The sequence below is a fragment of the Panicum virgatum genome, chromosome 9K, assembly GCF_016808335.1.
Source record: "Panicum virgatum strain AP13 chromosome 9K, P.virgatum_v5, whole genome shotgun sequence".
In the NCBI taxonomy this organism is placed as follows: Eukaryota; Viridiplantae; Streptophyta; class Magnoliopsida; order Poales; family Poaceae; genus Panicum; species Panicum virgatum.
This window is the reverse complement of record NC_053144.1, coordinates 4005877-4026270: the sequence shown is the minus strand read 5'-3', so window position 1 is coordinate 4026270 and position 20394 is coordinate 4005877. Positions and strand designations below refer to the sequence as shown.

Genomic DNA, 20394 nt, shown 5'->3' with positions numbered 1-20394 from the left:
GTGTTCTGATTGTCATTCCAATTGATTTGTCCGGAATCCGATTATGATTCTGATGGATTTGTCCGGATTTCGATAAGGTTTATGATTGACGGACCAAGAAAACGTTGCTTGCTTTAGAAATAGTAGAAATAGACATAGAGATAGAGATATATAGGAGGCACAAACGGTTGCTACCGTACCCTAACTAAAGAAACATATATGCATGCAAACAAAGGAAATTAAAAGCTCCTTTTCTAGTAGTGACGCCTGCCTAACGACAACCGAGAGGAAGCTAATTGAAGGCAGCTACAGTTGATCTTATAGTACTAATCTTGCTTCATGGCAATGCGTTCTTCATGCTCCGGGCGTAATCCTCTAGCCGTTTCAACCCTTCTTGCGGAGATGTTGCCTCGCCCAACTGTCTCACCATTGCACTGCCAATTATCACCCCATCAGCACCCCACTCCGCAATCTGTCCAGCGAAAGGAAAAAGTTGCGTCAAATATAGCCACAAAATTAGCGATTGCTTAATGAGTAAATTAAACCAGATGATTTGATAAGGTAACTTCTCTTACCTGCTTTACGTGCTCAGGTTTCGATATGCCAAATCCAACAACTACAGGTTTGTCAGTGACCTGCAAAGAAAAATAAAACAAGTTCATTACGTGATTGGCGAAAGTGTTGTCTAATAAAATAAAAAAACAGACTTTACATTTCTTTCGCAAAATAAATGTATACCTTTTTAACCTCTCGAATGAGAGATTCGACACGTGTGCTCACATTTGCACGGGGACCTGTAACTCCATTGACGCTCACCTGCAGGTGACAATTGAATTGAACAAGGAAATGTTATGAGCGGATTCAGCGCAAGAGCTAATATAATAAGCTATCAAGAAACTGTTGGTGATATGACCAAGAGCCCATCATCACAATACGGTTTAAAGGCCCAAGTAGATATTGACCCAAGAGGGATTAGGGTTACTAATGGGCCTATGAGATAGAAGCCCATTAGTACGCCCTATATATATGAGGGAGGGGCTAGGGGGGCGAAGACCTGAGCCACGCCACCTCCCTAGCCGCCGCCCCTCCCTCTCTCTCGGCCGCCGCCCTTGCCGTGCGTGCGGTGCTAGCACACCGACGCCCGGCGTTTCATCCCCGTACGTGTGGACTCCGTGGAGGCGCTGCTGCGACTGCTGCGCTGATCGGCTGCTGTGATCAAGTAAGAGGAGCTCGGTTCGTGGGACGTGATCGACTACTTCCTCTACATCGACGCGCGACTTCTTCCGCTGCGCTGCGCATCTAGTGGTAACGATCTATGATCTTCTACTCGCAAGTATCTTGGGTTTATGCGGTAGTGATGCTAGCGTAGCCTACCCGTTTCCCTACAGTGGTACCAGAGCCATCTTGCGTAGTTTTTGGTCTGGATCTTTTGCATATAGGTGATATGTTGTTGTAGTAGATTGGATCTATTACTTTTGCACGGTTTGATTAGATCAATTGGTCATAAGGGGTTAAAACTGGAGCGAGTTGATTGCGCGGCATGTGACAAAAGATTAGTTTGTGTTCTTTCTCTATTATGCATACGACATGTCCCTACCGGCTGGAATCACCATCGGGACTAACTGTGTGCATAGTCAGCAGATTGAACCAACAGATCAAGGTCATGTGTAGATGCAGTCTTCTCAAGTGCAAAGTTTGCACGGTCAAGGTGATTGACCTAGTGAAAATTGAGGCATTATGAATGGCTCGGATTTGAGGTGATGCGATCACTCTGATGAGATTTTCATAGGGATTCCATAGATGCGATCTGTGTAATTCCGTGAGGTTTTCAGGGCGCTGCCCTGAGACCCGCGGGGGGCGGCTCCCCCCTCGACCGCCGTTGCTTTCTCGCTGTAGCTGCTTCCCAAGCGCTACTTTGGTAGAACACGTCGTACGCCTAACTTGTTTTTGCAGGGTGTGATGTGAATGGTATGGCCTCAATGTCATGTGATGATGTATGTGATGATTTGTGCGGCCTGCGTGTCGCAAGTTAACACAACCGGGTTGAGGTTGCACCATTATTGTATAACGACCTGCGTGTCGACTTGTGATGTTTGAATCCTCATGTAATTATTTCACTGGCTATTAGATGTAGTAGCTTAGTATCTTTTCATGGAGGTTTCAATCATGATGGCGATGATGATCACCACAAGACAGGACGGATGGCAATGGAGGTCACCTTGGAGCCATGGCGATGGAGCCCATTGTGATGCAAGAGGCCATACTATTCACAATATAATATGATTATATGCCTGTGATATTTATTTTCCTGTCATACTATTCTTTCATGCTTTTACATATGGTGGATGCTTTAATCATGATAGAATAGCTTCCCTCAGAAAAGTTTGAGTTTTTGATGCCTTTTACCAATAGCTGCACCTATAAATTTTGATCGTTGTGTGGTAGGTTTACCAAAGTAGAGTACCCTCAGCTATCACTTTTGTATAGGGTGGATGTCGGACATTCACAAGCATAGTATTGGTTTACTCAGCAAAGCTATCAAAACAGTTTTGGGCTTTAAGGCATAGGGTTGGGGCCGGGGCATTGGATGCCACCCAACAAACAAGAGTCGCATAGAGATGTGATTAGTAATTTGTTACTTACCTGTATCACTACTTTTCTAGCCGTGATGCTAAAGCTCACTAGAATTTTAGTGATTATGGATCTTGAACTACTATATGTCATTAGAGGGAAGATGACTTTGATATAGTAGGTTGTCTTTTGTTAAATCAGTTAATGAAAGTCTTTACATAAACTTAGTGCTGAAATCTTGCTTTACTTTAATGTTGTAGATCATGTATGCCAGTAACAATTCCGCTTTTAATTTGCGTTCTGTTCTTGAGAAAGAAAAGTTGAATGGAACAAACTTTATTGATTGGTACCGCAATCTGAGAATTGTTCTCAGACAAGAGAAAAAGGAGTATGTTCTTGAGCAGCCATATCCTGATGATCTCCCTGACAATGCAACTGCTGCTGATCGCAGAGCTTATGAGAAGCACTGCAATGACTCACTTGATGTCAGCTGTCTGATGCTCGCCACCATGTCCCCTGATCTGCAGAAGCAGTATGAGCATGCAGATGCTCATACCATGATCGAGGGGCTGCGTGGGATGTTTCAGAACCAAGCCAGGACTGAGAGGTTCAATATCTCAAAGTCCTTGTTTGCGTGCAAGCTGGCAGAAGGTAGCCCAGTCAGTCCTCATGTGATCAAAATGATTGGTTACATTGAGACTTTGGATAGACTTGGTTCTGAACTTCACCAAGACTTGGCTACTGATGTTATTCTCCAGTCGCTCCCGTCGAGCTATGAGCCTTTTATCATGAATTTTCAGATGAATGGCTTGGATAAAACATTGAGTGAGTTGCATGGGATGCTAAAAACAGCAGAGGAGAGCATTAAGAAGAATCTGAATCATGTGATGATGATTCAGAAGGGGAACAAAAAGAGGAAGCGTTGGACGCCTCCTAATCCCAAAGGTAAAGGCAAGGAAAAGAGTTCCGGTGGTGAGTCTTCGGGCTCTAAGCTAAAGCCAGCACCTAAGGCCAAATCTGGCCCTACTTCTGAAGATGAATGCTTCCACTGTCATGAAAAGGGACATTGGTCTAGGAACTGCAAGAAGTACTTGGAAGAAAAGAAGAAGAAGAAGGGAAGTGAGACTTCCACTTCAGGTATAAATGTTATAGAAATAAATATTGCATTATCTTCTAGTGAATCATGGGTATTTGATACTGGATCGATGATTCACACTTGCAAATTGTTGCAGGGTCTAAGTGAGATTAGAAGATTTGCAAGAGGCGAGTTGGACGTTCGGGTCGGCAATGGCGCAAAGGTTGCGGTGTTGGCGGTCGGCACCTACCACTTGTCTCTACCCTCCGGATTAGTTTTGGAATTAAATAATTGTTATTGCATTCCTGCTTTGAGCAAGAACATTATTTCTTCTTCATGTTTGGAAGAAGTTGGTGATTTTAAGATTGTAATTGAGAACAAACGTTGTTCTATCTTTTGCAATGGTATTTTTATGCTCATTGTCCATTGGTGAATGGATTATATGTTCTTGATCTTGAGGATAAATCTGTCTGTAACATTAATACTAAGAGGCTTAGACCAAATGATTTGAATCCCACTTTTATTTGGCATTGTCGCTTAGGTCATATAAATGAGAAGCGCATTGAACAACTCCATAAAGATGGATTGTTAATCTCATTTGATTTTGAATCATTTGACACATGTGAGTCTTGTTTGCTTGGAAAGATGACCAAAGCGCCTTTCACTGGTCAGAGTGAGAGGGCGAGTGACTTGTTGGGACTTGTACATACCGATGTATGTGGACCAATGAGCTCAATAGCCAGAGGTGGTTTTCAGTACTTCATTACTTTCACTGATGACTTTAGTAGACATGGCTATATCTACTTAATGAGGCACAAGTCTGAATCGTTTGAAAAGTTCAAAGAATTTCAGAATGAAGTACAAAATCAATTAGGCAAGACAATTAAATTTCTGCGATCTGATCGTGGAGGAGAATATTTGAGCCTTGAATTTGGTGATCATTTGAAGCAATGTGGAATTATTCCGCAACTAACTCCGCCCGGAATGCCTCAATGGAATGGGGTATCCGAACGGAGGAACCGAACCTTGTTGGACATGGTTAGGTCCATGATGAGCCAAGCTGATCTTCCATTGTCATTTTGGGGTTATGCTCTTGAAACTGCTGCGTTCACACTGAATAGGGTTCCAAGTAAGTCTGTTGAGAAGACACCATATGAGATATGGACTGGGAAGCGTCCCGGATTATCTTTTCTCAAAGTTTGGGGATGTGAGGCTTATGTCAAACGTTTGATGTCAGATAAGCTCACTCCAAAGTCAGACAAATGTTTCTTTGTGGGGTATCCTAGGGAAACCAAATGATATTATTTTTACAATAAGGCGGAAGGCAAAGTGTTTGTCGCTCGCAATGGTGTTTTCCTAGAAAAGGAGTTTCTCTCAAAAGGATTTAGTGGGAGCAAGGTGCAACTTGAAGAAATTCAGGAAACACCCGAAACTGTTTCAGCACCCACTGAAGATCCACGGGATGTGCAAGATGTTGCACAACCCGTAGTTGAGGCACCAGCCCCATGAAGGTCTATAAGGGCACGTCGCGCTACTGACAAGCTCAACCTCCTTATTACGGAGGAGCGCCATGTATTATTGATGGAAAATGATGAGCCCTTGACCTACAAAGAAGCAATGATGGGACCCGACTCCGACAAATGGCTTGAAGCCATGGAATCCGAGTTAAAATCCATGCATGATAATCAAGTTTGGAACTTGGTCGATCAGATTGACAGTGTAAGACCTGTCGATTGTAAGTGGATTTTTAAGAAAAAATTAGACATGGATGGAAATGTTCACATCTATAAGGCACGATTGGTGGCGAAAGGTTTCCGACAAATTCAAGGTGTTGACTATGAGGAAACCTTTTCGCCCGTCGCAATGCTAAAGTCTGTTCGGATTCTCCTAGCAATTGCCGCATATTATGACTATGAGATATGGCAAATGGATGTCAAAACCGCTTTCCTTAATGGACATCTAAGTGAGGATGTGTATATGACACAGCCTGAAGGTTTTGTCGATCCTAAAAATGCTGGGAAAATATGTAAGCTTCAGAGGTCCATCTATGGATTGAAGCAAGCATCTCGGAGTTGGAATATTCGTTTTGATGAAGTAGTCAAAGGGTTTGGCTTCATCAAGAATGAAGATGAGCCTTGTGTTTACAAAAAGGCTAGTGGGAGCGCACTTGTGTTTCTGGTCCTATATGTGGATGACATATTACTGATCGGAAATGATATTCCAATGCTTGAAGCCGTTAAAACCTCATTGAAAAAGAGTTTTTCGATGAAGGATTTAGGAGAGGCGGCTTATATTCTGGGTATTAGGATCTATAGAGATAGATCAAAAAGGCTAATTGGATTGAGCCAAGACACGTATATTGACAAGATACTGAATCAGTTCAATATGCAAGATTCCAAGAAAGGTTTCTTGCCAATGTCACATGGCATTACTCTAAGCAAGAGTCAGTGTGCTATGACACCTGATGAGCAAAAGAGGATGAGTACGATTCCTTATGCTTCAGCCATAGGGTCGATCATGTATGCTATGCTTTGCACGCGCCCAGATGTTTCCTTTGCTCTAAGTGTTACGAGCAGGTATTAGTCAGATTTCGGTGAACCTCACTGGACAATTGTAAAGAGTATCCTTAAGTACTTGAGAAGAACTAAGGATATGTTCCTAATATTTGAAGGCGAAGATGAGCTCCTTGTAAAGGGTTACACCGATGCTAGTTTTCAAACAGACAAAGATGACTCCAAATCGCAATCCGGTTTTGTTTTCTGCCTCAATGGTGGGGCAGTGAGCTGGAAGAGTTCCAAGCAAGATACGGTGGCTGATTCGACGATAGAGGCCGAGTATATTGCAGCTTCCGAAGCTGCAAAAGAAGCTGTTTGGATCAGAAAGTTTGTTTCTGACTTGGGTGTTGTTCCTAGTGCGTCCAGTCCAGTGGACCTCTATTGTGATAATAGTGGTGCCGTTGCACTAGCAAAGGAGCCCAGAACAACTAAGAAGTCCAGACATATACTGCGAAAGTATCACCTCATCCGTAACTTTGTTGAGAGAGGTGATGTGAAGGTTTGCAAGGTGCACACGGATTCAAACGTTGCTGATCCGTTGACGAAGCCTCTCCCACAATCAAAGCATGAGGCGCACATGAGATCTATGGGTATTAGATACTTACATCAGTGATTCTAGTGTGCGTGGGAGATTTTGTGTCATGAGTATGTTTATGTAATGATAAATAATTGTTATTTGTTCCATGGATGATTATTTTACATTGATTATCAAGTATGTGACTTGTTCGTGAAACTCTTTGTTAAAAATGATATGATTCTAAATTATCCCTAGTTTATGTCGTTGTGTGGGACAACAACGATGTTGAGACTAGCACATGCATTAATTGATGATCATGTTTCACGGATCATGGATATGGAGATATCGGATTAATGATGTGGACACATGTTGGTGAACATGGTGTTGGATTGACCCACTCCAAGACAATGTTGGGATTGTTATTTTGTATGTGCCATCAGTTGTTCTTGAGTGTTATACCTACTGAATCCTTAGACCTGAGATCGCCATTGTTTCTCACTGTGTGTAGTGGTGCATCTTGGGGCTGCTAAACGCTACTCCGTGACTGGGTAGTTACAAAAGCAGCTTACAGGTATGTCATGAAACATGGAATGGGATGTGAGCGGATCAAGATGGAATTTGCCCCTCCTAGATAACGGGAGAGATATCTCTGGGCCCCTCGAGATAGTTGGATTTGAAAGTGCATGGCCATGCCAAAGTGATTAAAGAGTTAATCATGATGACTAAAGGTTAGTTATGAATAGAATCCACTATTAGATCGAGAAAATGGTCGAGCTATCACAAAGGTGGCACGCATCTCGCTTTGAGCTTGACTGGTATCGTGTGGCAAAGGGATCGGTGTATGAGTATATCTATGGTTCGGCCGATATGATCTTTATGTGTATTTGTGAGTCACTATGCCCTGCTAGGTGCCGCTATTGACTTGTGATTCGGAAATGATTTCCGATCACGACCACCTACACATGAACCTAACGGGTCACACACTTAAGGGGTTTGGAATGTTGGAAAGCTTGCATGTATGATTGTCTCTAGTGCAAGTGGGAGATTGTTGGTGATATGCCCAAGAGCCCATCATCACAATACGGTTTAAAGGCCCAAGTGTATATTGATCCAAGAGGGATTAGGGTTACTAATGGGCCTATGAGATAGAAGCCCATTAGTACGCCCTATATATATGAGGGAGGGGCTAGGGGGGCGAAGACCTGAGCCGCGCCACCTCCCTAGCCGCCGCCCCTCCCTCTCTCTCGGCCGCCGCCCTTGCCGTGCGTGCGGTGCTAGCACACCGACGCCCGGCGTTTCATCCCCGTACGTGTGGACTCCGTGGAGGCGCTGCTGCGACTGCTGCACTGATCGGCTGCTGGGATCAAGTAAGAGGAGCTCGGTTCGTGGGACGTGATCGACTACTTCCTCTACATCGACGCGCGACTTCTTCCGCTGCGCTGCGCGTCTAGTGGTAACGATCTATGATCTTCTACTCGCAAGTATCTTGGGTTTATGCGGTAGTGATGCTAGCGTAGCCTACCCGTTTCCCTACAGAAACAGTTGTGGTTTCACGAACGCTGGAAAGCTCGGGGTTCTGTGCAGTGGTGGTGGGAGGATGAGATGCTTGTGCCCACGTTTATATAGCCGCAGCTGGCAGGGTGAAGGCCGGGGCAGGTGCTAGTCGTCCGCAGCTAACTAGTGATTCATTCTCCACGAACAAAGCATGCCACAATGCTTCTTTGTCAAATAGCTAATGTGTCACCACACGCCTTAAATATGAAAGAAACGTATGAATTCCACTGCAAGGTGAGATGAGAACTAAACAATCGCCGAATAATCATACTATGGCACATGCCTAAAGTTTTGCATGACGATTAATTATATGTTCTTAGGGTTGGTGCTAATCCGGGTGGGAACGAGATTTGTCACATGTTGATTTCAGAAATTAGCGAATCTTGGGCACATGGCAGCCGAAACGATACAGACCAGGTCGGTGGCATCATGTGCAATCTTCAGTATACATTGTCATCTTTTCTTGTCTCGGATGTAGAGTATGTAGCTCAATATCAAGGTTGTAGTGGTAAGATTTAAAATTTTGTAATTTATACATAATTCATTTAAGACCATTTGAATATATGTATTGGAAAGTAATTTGAACAAATTATTGCGATTGTGATATTTTTACCATTTGAAAAAACACTTGAGATATGTGCAATATATTTTGTGTGAGTATATACATATATATCTTTATATTTTAAAAATGAAAAAATATAAATAATTATATGTGTGGCTGATGGCGTCAACAGCATGTAAAAATAATTTCGAGGGGCAGTTGATGATGTTATCCACTCCTACAAAATGATTTCAGAGTTAACACAAAACAATGACATACCTTAAAGAATCACAAGTCACTAGTGGAGAGGAGGGTACGCGAGAGGCTTGAGGTAAGAGTTTCGAACCCTGCTATCGTGAGTATGCATATTTCATTAGAAAATTTACCTCTATAATAGAGGGGCTTGCTGTGGTGGCTGGTATTTTTTTTCTTTTTTTCTTTGCTGTTTTAAATTTTTATCTAAATTTTTTATTTTCTCGAATTGATTTGCAGGGGCGGGTCATGCCCTAATTAACCCGCCCTGCAAAAACCATTTCTACGAGTGGGTGATGGGCTCACCCGCCACTCAAAATGCATTTCCAGAGGCGGATGAGAGCGTCTGTCCCTAGAAATGCACTTAGAGAGCGGACACGCTATCCGCTCCAACAAACAACTATTTGTAGCTACAAAATGCAAGAGCGGATACCGCACTCGCCCTACAAAATGTTGTTTTACCGGCCCCTAAAATTGTTTTCTGTAGTAGTGCGAGTTGTTAATAAATGGAAAGATGATCGAGTACGAGTTGTTTTCATGCAATATATAGATAATTTTTCACCATTAGGAGGTTGCATTTAGACTGTTACAAGGGTCATCCTATATTATTTTAAGAAAAAAAAAGAACATTCTGAACTTAGCGCTGGCTTGCTCACTTTCTCGGACCAGAAAATACTATATGATTTGCGATTAAAAAATCACATCAAGCTCAGGTGGTAATTCTCTTTCTCGGACCAGGAAGCTAATTAAGCTCGCTTGTCAAATTAAACACCAGTGCAGCTGGAGAACTAGCATTCCCTGCTACTCCCAGCTCAAAGGTGGCAGCAAAAAGTGAAGGTCTTGGGTCACGTCCACCGGTCGGTCCAGGGTGCACGTTCTCCAAGCGATGTGGTGGTGCCGGTGGCATGCATGTGCGAAGAGCGCGCGTGTACCATGCACGTGCCCAGTTCTGTCACATTATTATTCCGATTTATTTGCTGGTTCAGGCTCTCCGTTTGGAACTAGAATGCTGGCGGTTTATTCCTCTGTGGCTCTGTGGTAGCTGCTGGCTGAAGAAAATAAATCCGGAGCTGAGGAGAACAGAACACACGTCCCGTTAAGAACATGCAGGGATGGGGATTGCTTTGGATCTAGCTATCTATTCATGAACTGTTGGCCACTGGCCGCATCTATCTCCTTTTCCTTTTTATTTTTTCTTTTCTATTCTTTTCTTTTCATTTGAAGGTAGCCCTCCATTATATTATATTCTCCAGAGGCAAGGAAGCCGGGTTGGAGCCGACCCGAGGTTGAGGCCACCGCCGTGTCTTCCGTTTGGAACGTGGTAATATGAAGCTGTAAACAAATATCTTTCAACTTTAAATTTAACTAATTAAGGTCTAAGAGATGGAACTACCCTCCCTCCCAACACGGTAGCACACGAAAGAGAAGCTCGGTACGGCCAAGCTTAGATGACGAGGTTGAGGTTTTGGGATTCGAAATGCGAAAAATTTCGCTCATGACCGAAATGGGTGAATTTTGAAAATTTCGGACCGGGATTCGATTGTTTCACCGGTCAACAAATTCATTTTCATATGAAATTTGGTTACATTTACATGGAGATTTAGGAACTGAGTACTTGTAGAGAAGATAGTGGGATAGAACTAGGGAGATATTGTGATGAGCTTAGGAGAATGATGGCGAAAACATGATGTTTATGCGTTCATCGGCTGTTACAAAGTTGAAGAGGGATAAAAGAATCATATAACTAAAGTTCATTCATATCTTTATAGCTAGAAGGGTATATGGGGTGGTATAGATCCTAATGATAGTAGAAAAAATCTACGTTGGCCAATTTTTTTGATTGTTTCGGTTTCGTTTCGGTCCCAATCGAAATGGGTGAAATTCGGTCATTTCGGACCGAATCTCAGAATCATAGATTGTGCGCCGTGTGCGTACTGCGTACACGAGGGGCTGAGGTACGGTACCGTAGTAGCATCAGCAGCTTCAACGTGTGATCAGACACATGCATGGGAATTTGCAGCATCGTCATGGGATCCTTCAGATTTCAGTGCTGCCATTTTGTTTGTGCACAGAGTGCTATATAGGATCATCATGGTCATAAAGACGCAAACGATTATTACCCTAACTACAGAAACATGCATGCAAACAAGGGAATTCAACCAGACCATGCATTTGCCTAACGACCACCAAGAGGAAAATTAAAGCAGCTTCATTAGTAGTGCATCCCTTCAGTTTATTAATTAATCACTAAGCTTCATTACGTAGTAACTTATTTGCTGGTCCTGTACAACTCGTGGATACATGTATATTTCATGGTAATGCGTTCTTCATGCTCCTGGCGTAATCCTCTAGCCGTTGTAGCCCTTCTTGGGGAGATGCTGCTTCGCCTAACTGTTTCACCATTGCACTGCCAATGATCACTCCATCTGCACCCCACCCGCAATCTGTCCAGCGGAAAAGGTGAGTAATAAATTTGACCACGATAAATTAGCCATTGCTTAATGAGTAAATCAGATGATGTGATGGTAACTAAGTTCTCTTACCTGCTTTACATGCTCAGGTCTGGATATGCCAAATCCAACAGCAACAGGTTTGTCAGTGACCTGCAATGAACAAAACAATAAGTTCAGTGCTTGACAGCAGTGTTGACTAATGAAAAAGGGGCAGACTTTCGTATTTCCTCTTGCAAAATATACATATACCTGTTTAACCTCTTGAATGAGAGATTCGACACGTGTGTTCACGTTTGCGCGGGGACCTGTAACGCCACTAACGCTCACCTGTGATGAATGAAGGATCGGAAAATGTTATCAGCAAATTAAGGCACAGGAGCTAAACTTTCAAATAAACCAATTGCGGTTTTATATGGGGATAGCAGGCACATACAAGATAAATAAAACCTTCTGAAGCTCTTGTGATTTCCTTCATCCTCTCTTCCGGTGTAGTTGGTGTTGTGAGCAGCACCTGCATGCAGCCATTGTTCAGGTCAGTCAAGGATGCTTCCTTGGTCTCGGTCTCAGCATCGTGATTGCAAGAAGGTAGAATAGGAATAAAAAATCGATGAATGGTGAATGGATCTACCAGCTCGAGGTTGTTCTTCATGGCTTCACTTCTGAGGGCATAGGTGGCAGCATAAGGGAGGTTGGGGACTATCAGTCCCTCTACACCAGCTTCTTTGGCGGCTGTTAGATAATTACCCTTGCTCTCGCTTGTCATCATGCTTGAACAGTAGTGGGAGCTCCTACTCCTGTGCTTGCCATGCCTGGTCTTTTGACTTAGGCGGCAGATGGCTGTAGCATATAGTAGTGTCTACAAGTTACTATATGGCAGCATGGTAGCAATAGTTGTAGCAGTAGCAAGTAATAGTAGAGGCGGTATTACACTGTAGTCATACCCTGTACATTGACTGGCTGTGTCTATAAAAAGGAGAGCAACTGCAGCTCACAAGATTAAGCAGCTCCACTTCGGGTGCTCTTCCTGAGTCCTTCTTCTTCCTCTCATCTTCTGTCTCCACCTGCAAGCAAGAGGGTGTTGTGTGTGTGGGATTGCCAACAAGTGGTATTCAGAGCTTGAGTGTTCGAGCTTGGTGGCCATGGCTTCCCTAGATCATGAGCATGGGCGCGGGCGTTCTCAAGAGCGTGGCCGTGGGCGCCAGACGACGTACGTCGTGAAGAAGACGGTGCGGGACGTCGGCGGCGCGCAGTACCCCATGCTCACTCGCACGAACTACGCCGAGTGGGTGGTGCTGATGAAGGTGATGCTCAAGGAGATGGCTCATTTAGGTAGAAACTGTATCTCAATGTTTCATCTTTATAGTAATAGTATAGATGTTGCCGATTGGTCGTGAATTGTCGCTGTAAGATGGGAGACTGCACATCACTATCCGATTATCCGTGGCACTGCTGAAGAATACTGAGAGAACTTGTGTGTTCTTAATATAAAAATAAGGAATAAAAGACGTGAACATCATCAGCATTTACTAAAGAATATAGCTAATATCACTTCAAAAAAAAGAGAGAAAGAATATATGGCGTGATTAATTCTCCACAAACGAAGCATGCATCTTCTCGTGATAAGCACCGGTTGTTGTAACCAGCATGCTACAATGCTTCTTTGCCAAATCATAGCTAAATAAAGTGTTGACACACGCCTTAAATATTCAAGATCTCGCAAATGTATGAATTCCACTGCAAGGTGAGATGAGAACCAATCACTCGTCGGATAATCAAACTATGCCACATGCCTAACGTTTGGCATGACGATTAATTATATTCTTAGGGATTTGTCACATGTTGATTTTAGAAATTAGCGAATCTTGGGCACATGCCAGGTCGGTGGCATCATGTCCAATCTAGTACAGTATACGTTATCGTTTTGCTTGTGCTTTAATATTCCAGCACAAACTAGCTAGGCACCCAATGCAAAGTAGCTTCAGGCCTATCATGTCAGAAATGAGGAACAGGCATGGTGATGACATTAATTAAATTGAACGCTATCCTGATCATAGATGACACCACTATTATATTATCATATACTTATATATTAAAATTGCGACACAGCAGGTAGTAATCTAGAAAATCTCGAGACAAGTGTCCTTCTCTTTGATCAATTAACACATGTAAAATGCTTATAATTTAGTACTAGCTAAATCATGAGCGTCAGCCAGATCACGAGCCGCGTTCGAATCTCCCAACGGAGTGCCCAACAGATGGAGCAGACTTTAATTGAGTTGCCAATAATTTTTTTTCGTAAACTCCCAGTTGCTATACATTATTTTTTAAGATAGCCCAAGAGTACACAAATTTTATTCATATTTTGAAAATACAAATACCCGTTCCCTTACTCTTATGTGCGCTCCGTAGTATGCTGTTAGGCAGATCTGACTTGGACGACATAGTCTTCTTATTTCCGGGACAGAAAGCTCCCGGTTAATTACATCCGTAAGATTGGCTTATCGGAGTACCTTCGATTCTGCTGCTGTGATTGTCGTATGCGATCTTCGCTTCATGTTCTCCATGCATGATGGTGATGGTGGTGTACTAGACGAGGGTGTCGGCGTCATGCAAGACCTCGTCGGTGTCCATAAGTCGGTCTAGCACAGCTGGAAGATCAGCGGCTGGTCATGCTCGCTGGCCCGGCCCGGCTCAATTAACATGCCCTCTCGGCCCGTGCCTGGGCCATTGGAGCGGCGTGTCGGGCAGCCCGGTATGTCCCGTTAACATGCCCATGCCGAAAGGGATTGTGCCATGAATGGGCCATGCCAATATGGGCCCGTGCCTTGCTTGGCCGGTGCGGCGGTGCCTGTTTGGCCATCTATATGTGCATGTATGAGCATAAGAAAAAAGTTTTTTTACCTTCGTGGACAATAGGCTGACTCCACATTTTCACACTGGACTCGAAAACTAGTCATTTTGGGCTTCTCGAACTCGCGATACCGGAGACATAACCTTCCTGGCTGGTTTCTCTTAGTGTTTTTTTCTTCTTGTTTTTTATGTTCGTTTTGGATGAAGCCTTTGAAAAATCATAAAATAGAAAATATAATTTTATTGGACTCCTCATGAGTGATCTAATAATTTAGTAAAAATTGGTTTTTACTTTTGGATATATAATTTTTTGTAATTAATTCATATCTATATTTTCCGTGGCTTAATTGTGGTGAAATTTTTATGGTCGGCTAATCATTATATGCTTGAGGTTTAGTAAAATTTTCATATTTATTATTATTGGATCATGTACGCTTGGGCAAGTGAAGAGTATGATATAGTTTGGAATTAAACTCATGAATCTGTAACTCCACCATATATGCATGCACAAAGAGTCTGAATCTATAACTGAAGAGTCTGATATAGCAGAAGGATGCACGACTACAGTTTGCAGCGACAAGATCCAATCCAAGGCAGTCAGGAATGCAGCAGATGATCGGGGGACCGAGGCCCAGCAGGGTTGCCTGCCTGCCTGCATGCTCGATCGAGCAACATGTGCTGCCGTGCTGGTCGTGCGCAATCTTCTCCAAACCGACGCGGTGCAGCAGTGGCCGGTAACTCCCTGGAAGCCGCGCGCTGTGTTGAAGATAGACCTGGGCATCCTCCGGGCCGGGTCGGGTTCGGGTCGGGCCAAAAAAAGCCCGGTGTTTTTTCTAGCGGCCCGTGCCCGACCCGACCCGGTGGCCGGGCTGTAAAATTGAGCCCGCACCCGACCCGACAGCCAGTCGGGTCGGGTTCGGGTCGGGTTGGGCCGGGCCTATGTAAAATGTCGGGTTCCTTCGGGTTTCGGGTCAAAAATTTTAGCCCGTGCCCGGCCCGTCAGTCATACCGGGTCAAAAATTTTGACCCGAGCCCGCCCATCAAACTTTTCGGGTCGGGTCGGGTCGGGCTATTTTCGAGCGGGTTGGGTCGGGTCCGTCGGGCCGGGCAGCCCATGCCCAGGTCTAGTTGAAGACGATGATGACTCGAGAGAGCTAGGGAGCCTGATCACTGATGCAGCCGTGCTGTTTCCGAGCCGTTCGGAACGTGCGGGGGAAGTGGGAATGTTGGCGGGTATATATGTTTAATTTCAAGCAAGCTCATGATCGATGGTGCAGATAAAGACATACTCTACATACAGTTCGCTGCATATATAAGAATACATATATAGGATCAAGGCCCAAGAGACACGAACGGTTACTACCCTAACTAAACAAACATATATGCATACAAACAAAGGAAATTAAAAGTTCCTTTTCTAGTACGTAGTGACGGCTGCCTAACGACAACCGAGAGGAAGCTAATTGAAGGCAGCTACAGTAGTGGATATAGTAGTCTTGCTTCATGGCATTGCGTTCTTCATGCTCCGTGCATATATAATCCTCTAGCCGTTTCAACCCATCTTGGGGAGATGTTGCCTCGCCCAACTGGCTCACCATTGCACTGTCAATTATGAGGGACCGAAAAAGGCGACCAGATGGGGGGTGAATGGGAGCCGATCAAAATTTCTTCAGAAATCGATCCGTCGGCCTATATCCCAAAATCACCACAAACCCTTCACCTAGGGTATTTGAGAATAGCTATAGACAAGCTATCTCACAACAGCACACCCTAGAAAACTTCGCGGCAGCAAAACTGGAAAAACTCCACAAACAGCAGCACTGCTGAGTCAGACCGGTCTGACCGCTAGCACATACCGGACAGACCGGTCGGGCTGATAATTCAAACTGCAGACCGGTCAGACCGGTTGCACAGACCGGTCAGACCGGTCGCTCCCAGACAGCCCGCCAACAAAGCTCCAAATGTCAAATCTTGAGCAAACAAAGTCCAAATCGAACGAAACTTAGAGGAAAGCTTCGCATCTACCCCAGGAACATATTCCCAAAAGATTTTTCCCAAAAGATTAACAGATCGTGAGAAATTGAGGGAAGATCAAAGAGAATTGGGGTTTTCTCAAGAACACAAAACCTTCAATTCGTGTGAACTTGCGATTCCAGGGGGTTTGGCACTAGGCTAGATGCATAGGAATCGTCACAAAGAGTCTTGCAAAACACGAATCCAAGGGCTCGATTCCTCTAAACACGAATCATCCAAAAGAGAGAAAATCAAGACCAAAACGCAAAGGAGAAGGGAGAGGACGAGTACTCAGCACACAAAGATGAATCTCAACAGGATTTCATTCATAAATTTCGGAGGAATTCACCTATACAAAGCTAGAGCCATCCGCCCATCATCCACCCTCTAGATTTGAGAGATTAGCTATACCTAACCCTCTTTTGCGTTGGAGTTCTTGGCCCTAACCTAGAGCAGGGGCAGGGAGAAGGAAAAACCCAGAGAAAACAAAAGACTCAAGAGACTCCACCAGCCACGGACTGGTGGGGGGTATTTATACCCGGCTGCTGCGGCCAGACCGGTCAGACCGGTCTAGGGGACCGGTCAGACCGGTCGGGTCAGCAGCACCCCGCTGTACAGCCTCGATCGACGGCGGAGCTTCTTTATTCGACTCGAAGTCTTTGCTGCGATGCCGCCACGTCGACGAAGATCCGGTCCGCGGTTTTGGAGGGTCCGCGAAACCCGGGTAGGTGGCCGGTTTTGAGAAAACCGCCAAAACCTCACGCGCGGGAAGATTCCCGTCTCCACGCCGTGGCCCTAGACGCCGTTCCCGCCTCGGCCTCCTGACGGCCCTAGACGCCGCCCGACGCCCGTCACCTCCTCGCCCGCAGCGAGGCCCTAGACGCCGTCGACGCCCGTCGCCTCCGTCAGTCCCGAGACCGACGCCCGTGCCTCCACGACTTGACGTCTTCAACCGCCGTCCGCCTCCTTGGTTTTGTGGCGCAAACCAAGAAACCCGCCTTCCGTCGCCGCTTGCGCCCTCGATCCAGGAGTGGACGCCACAGCTGCTGCCCGGCCCGAGCTCCTCCGCGGCAACTCTCCGTCGACACTCGACGCCCGTGTACCTGCAATCCAAAGACCAAGCGCACGATCACACCGCACGGTTGACAATTCACTCATCACAGGCAGGATAGAGTACTCTCGTTCCTCAAATTATCACCCCATCAGCACCCCACTCCGCAATCTGCAGCGAAAGGAAAAGGTTGCGTCAAATATGGCCACAAAATTAGTGATTACTTAATGAGTAAATTAAACCAGTTGATTTGATAAGGTAATTTCTCTTACCTGCTTTACGTGCTCAGGTTTTGATATGCCAAATCCAACAGCAACAGGTTTGTTAGTGACCTGCAAAGAAAAATAAAACAAGTTCAGTGCGTGATCGGCGAAAGTGTTGCCTAACAAAATAAAAAAATAGACTGTACATATTTCCTTTCGCAAAATATATGTATACCTTTTTATCATCTTGAATAAGAGATTGGACACGTGTGCTCACATTTGCACGGGGACCTGTAACTCCATTGACGCTCACCTGCGAGTGGCAATTGAATTGAACAAGGAAATGTTATGAGCAGATGCAGCACAAGAGCTAATAAACTATCAAGAAACAATTGTGGTTTTAGACCGGCATGCACTCACAAGGTAAACAAAACCTTCTGAAGCTCTTGTGATTTCCTTCGTCCTCTCTTCAGGCGTAGCTGGTGTTGTGAGTAGCACCTGCACGCATGCAGCCATTGTTAGAATTAGTAGGTCAACAAAATTAAAGCTTCTTTCGTCTCGATCTCAGCATCGTGATGGCAAGAAGGAATAATAGGAATAAAAAGTCAAATGGATCATGGATGTTGAATGGACCTACCAGCTCGAGGTTGTTCTTTATGGCTTCACTCCTGAGGGAACACGTGGAATCATAAGCGAGGTCGGGGACTATCAGACCGTCTACACCGGCTTCTTTGGCGGCGGCGGCGAAGTCGGCCAGCCCCCGCCGGACGATGGGGTTGAAGTAGGAGAAGAGTACCACCGGGCACGACAGCTCCGGCGTCACCTCCTTGAGCATCGCCAGCACACTGTCCGTCGTCGTGCCACTCGCCAGCGCCCGCGCCGCTGATGCCTATAAAGATCATTGGGAACATATCAGGTGCAAACCAACTACTTCGTGCAAATTATGAAAACTTCAATCAGGGTCTTCGGATCAACATCCAAGGGGCGTGAAAGATTGGGTAATTTTACAATCTAGACCCGTCCTTAAATTGAGTAATCACACTTTTGCAAATCTAGCTGGAGCGCGCGCTCGCATGTGTGGCGAGGGCTCGCATCGCTTTGCTATGTAGTTGTGTGTGCCTACCTGGATGACAGGCCCATCAGCGTAAGGGTCGGAGAAGGGCATGCCAAGCTCGATGACATCGGCGGCGCAGGCGTCCAGGAGCCGCAACGCCTCCGCCGTCGTGGCCAGGTCGGGGTCGCCAGCGGTGATGTACGGGATGAACGCCGTCTGCGATCACGCACGGCACACCGAAGCTCAGTAAGATTCCGCACAGGATGAGGCTATAATCTATGTACGATAGGAGTGAAAGTACATACCTTGCGCTGCGCCTTGAGCCTGGACATGGTCTGCGACACCAACAGGCACCGCTTGCCCGCTGGTTTGGCCGGCGTCGGGGCAGGCGGCGGAGCCACCGCGGCGACCGCCCTGATGATCACCGCAGCCTTCCTCCGCCCAGCTGGCATCTTCACAACCGACGCCGCCGGCGTCGTGAGTGACGATGACTGGTGAACTGCCGGGGAAAATGTCGAGTTGGAGGTCAACGCAGCTTTGATCTTGATCGTGAAAGCCATGTCGCTAGTTACTATGTGGCACGGGACTGTCTCGTTTGAACGGTTTGATCGATCGATGATGGGTTGAACCCAATCCGCCCGTGTGTGGGGAGGAGCCGAGCAGGAGCAGGTCACGGTGGCTTGCTTGTTTCTAGTAGCGGCGGTGCTGTGGCGGGCTTGTCTCTCGAACGCTAGAGAGCTCGGGGTTCCGTGCAGTGGTTGTGGGAGGATGAGATGCTTCTCGCCACGTTATATAGCCGCAGCTAGCAGGGTGACGGCCGGGGCAGGTGCCAGTCGTCAGCGTCGATTGGGATGATGTGCTATCATGTATGCATGCATCGATTGAGTGTACTAGGTAAATTGCGCGCTACGCCGCGCCTACTTGAAAATATGGAGAAAAATGATTAATGTGTTGAGATTACATATGCGTATAGAGCAAGCAGAAAAATACACTGGAGGGCGCAAGAATGGGTTGATTGTTGCGTATAGGCCAAATTCATGTCCCGCGTCGGACTTCTTCTCTTCAAGACACGAATGGACTGATTATTGCATATGGACCGAATCTACACCCCGCGTCGAGCTTCCTTTCTCCAAGACACGTGTCGCGCCCACAACGTCCAGGCGCTCCCAGCCCACCCTTTCCATGGCGTATAAGAGTAAGAGTATTACTATATTTGCGTGCAAAAACCGTGTGTGCTTTGCTAGTCGCATACGTACGGTGCATATTTAAATTGCAACCGATGCTTGTTGCTTGTGCACGTTTTTTGTCGAGATAAAACAGGAGAGGGCTACTGGGCTAGAATGGGGGGAAAACTTGTTAAGACGGCTCGATGACTCGCTTGAAGATTGCTACCATTGCATCACTCTTTATGATCAAAATTAGATATATTTCTTTTTTTAGATATAGAGCAATCTGTATAGTACAAGTGAAACAATTGTTCCACATTCATAATAAAATAACTCTAACATAATTAAAAAGTATTTAGATATAAAATCATCCAACCACATTTAAGTATAACATTTGCCTTAAATATTTTGTAGTCACGCGAACAGAGACATTTTGGTGGAATTATCGTAGTTCAGTCATTTTCATGGGTCCTCCCTCCTCATTATTTAACTTGGAGGGCCCATCTATGAGGGGTAAGAAAGACTAAATCTCGGTAGAAATTGTATCTCAAAGTTTCATC

At 45.3% G+C, this 20394-nt stretch overlaps 1 protein-coding gene across 4 annotated transcripts; it reads right to left on the bottom strand.

Moving 5' to 3' along the window:
• Positions 1-92: 92 nt before the first annotated feature.
• Positions 93-19412, bottom strand: LOC120649457 (indole-3-glycerol phosphate lyase, chloroplastic-like). Of its 4 annotated transcripts, none has more exons than XM_039926252.1 (7): positions 18974-19412; positions 18738-18884; positions 18252-18503; positions 18035-18112; positions 17850-17927; positions 17684-17743; positions 93-451 (listed from the first exon to the last, which is right to left on the bottom strand). In XM_039926252.1, exons 1-7 carry the CDS (start codon positions 19226-19228, stop codon positions 317-319), a joined length of 1005 nt encoding a protein of 334 aa, XP_039782186.1. In that variant the 5' UTR covers positions 19229-19412; the 3' UTR covers positions 93-316. The 4 variants fall into 4 exon arrangements, with proteins under 4 accessions (XP_039782186.1, XP_039782185.1, XP_039782187.1 ...); XM_039926251.1 differs by lacking the exons at positions 17684-17743; positions 17850-17927 and adding exons at positions 555-614; positions 718-795; XM_039926253.1 differs by lacking the exons at positions 93-451; positions 17684-17743; positions 17850-17927; positions 18035-18112 and adding exons at positions 11355-11488; positions 11575-11647; positions 11747-11824; positions 11931-12008.
• Between the last annotated feature and the right edge of the window lie 982 nt (positions 19413-20394).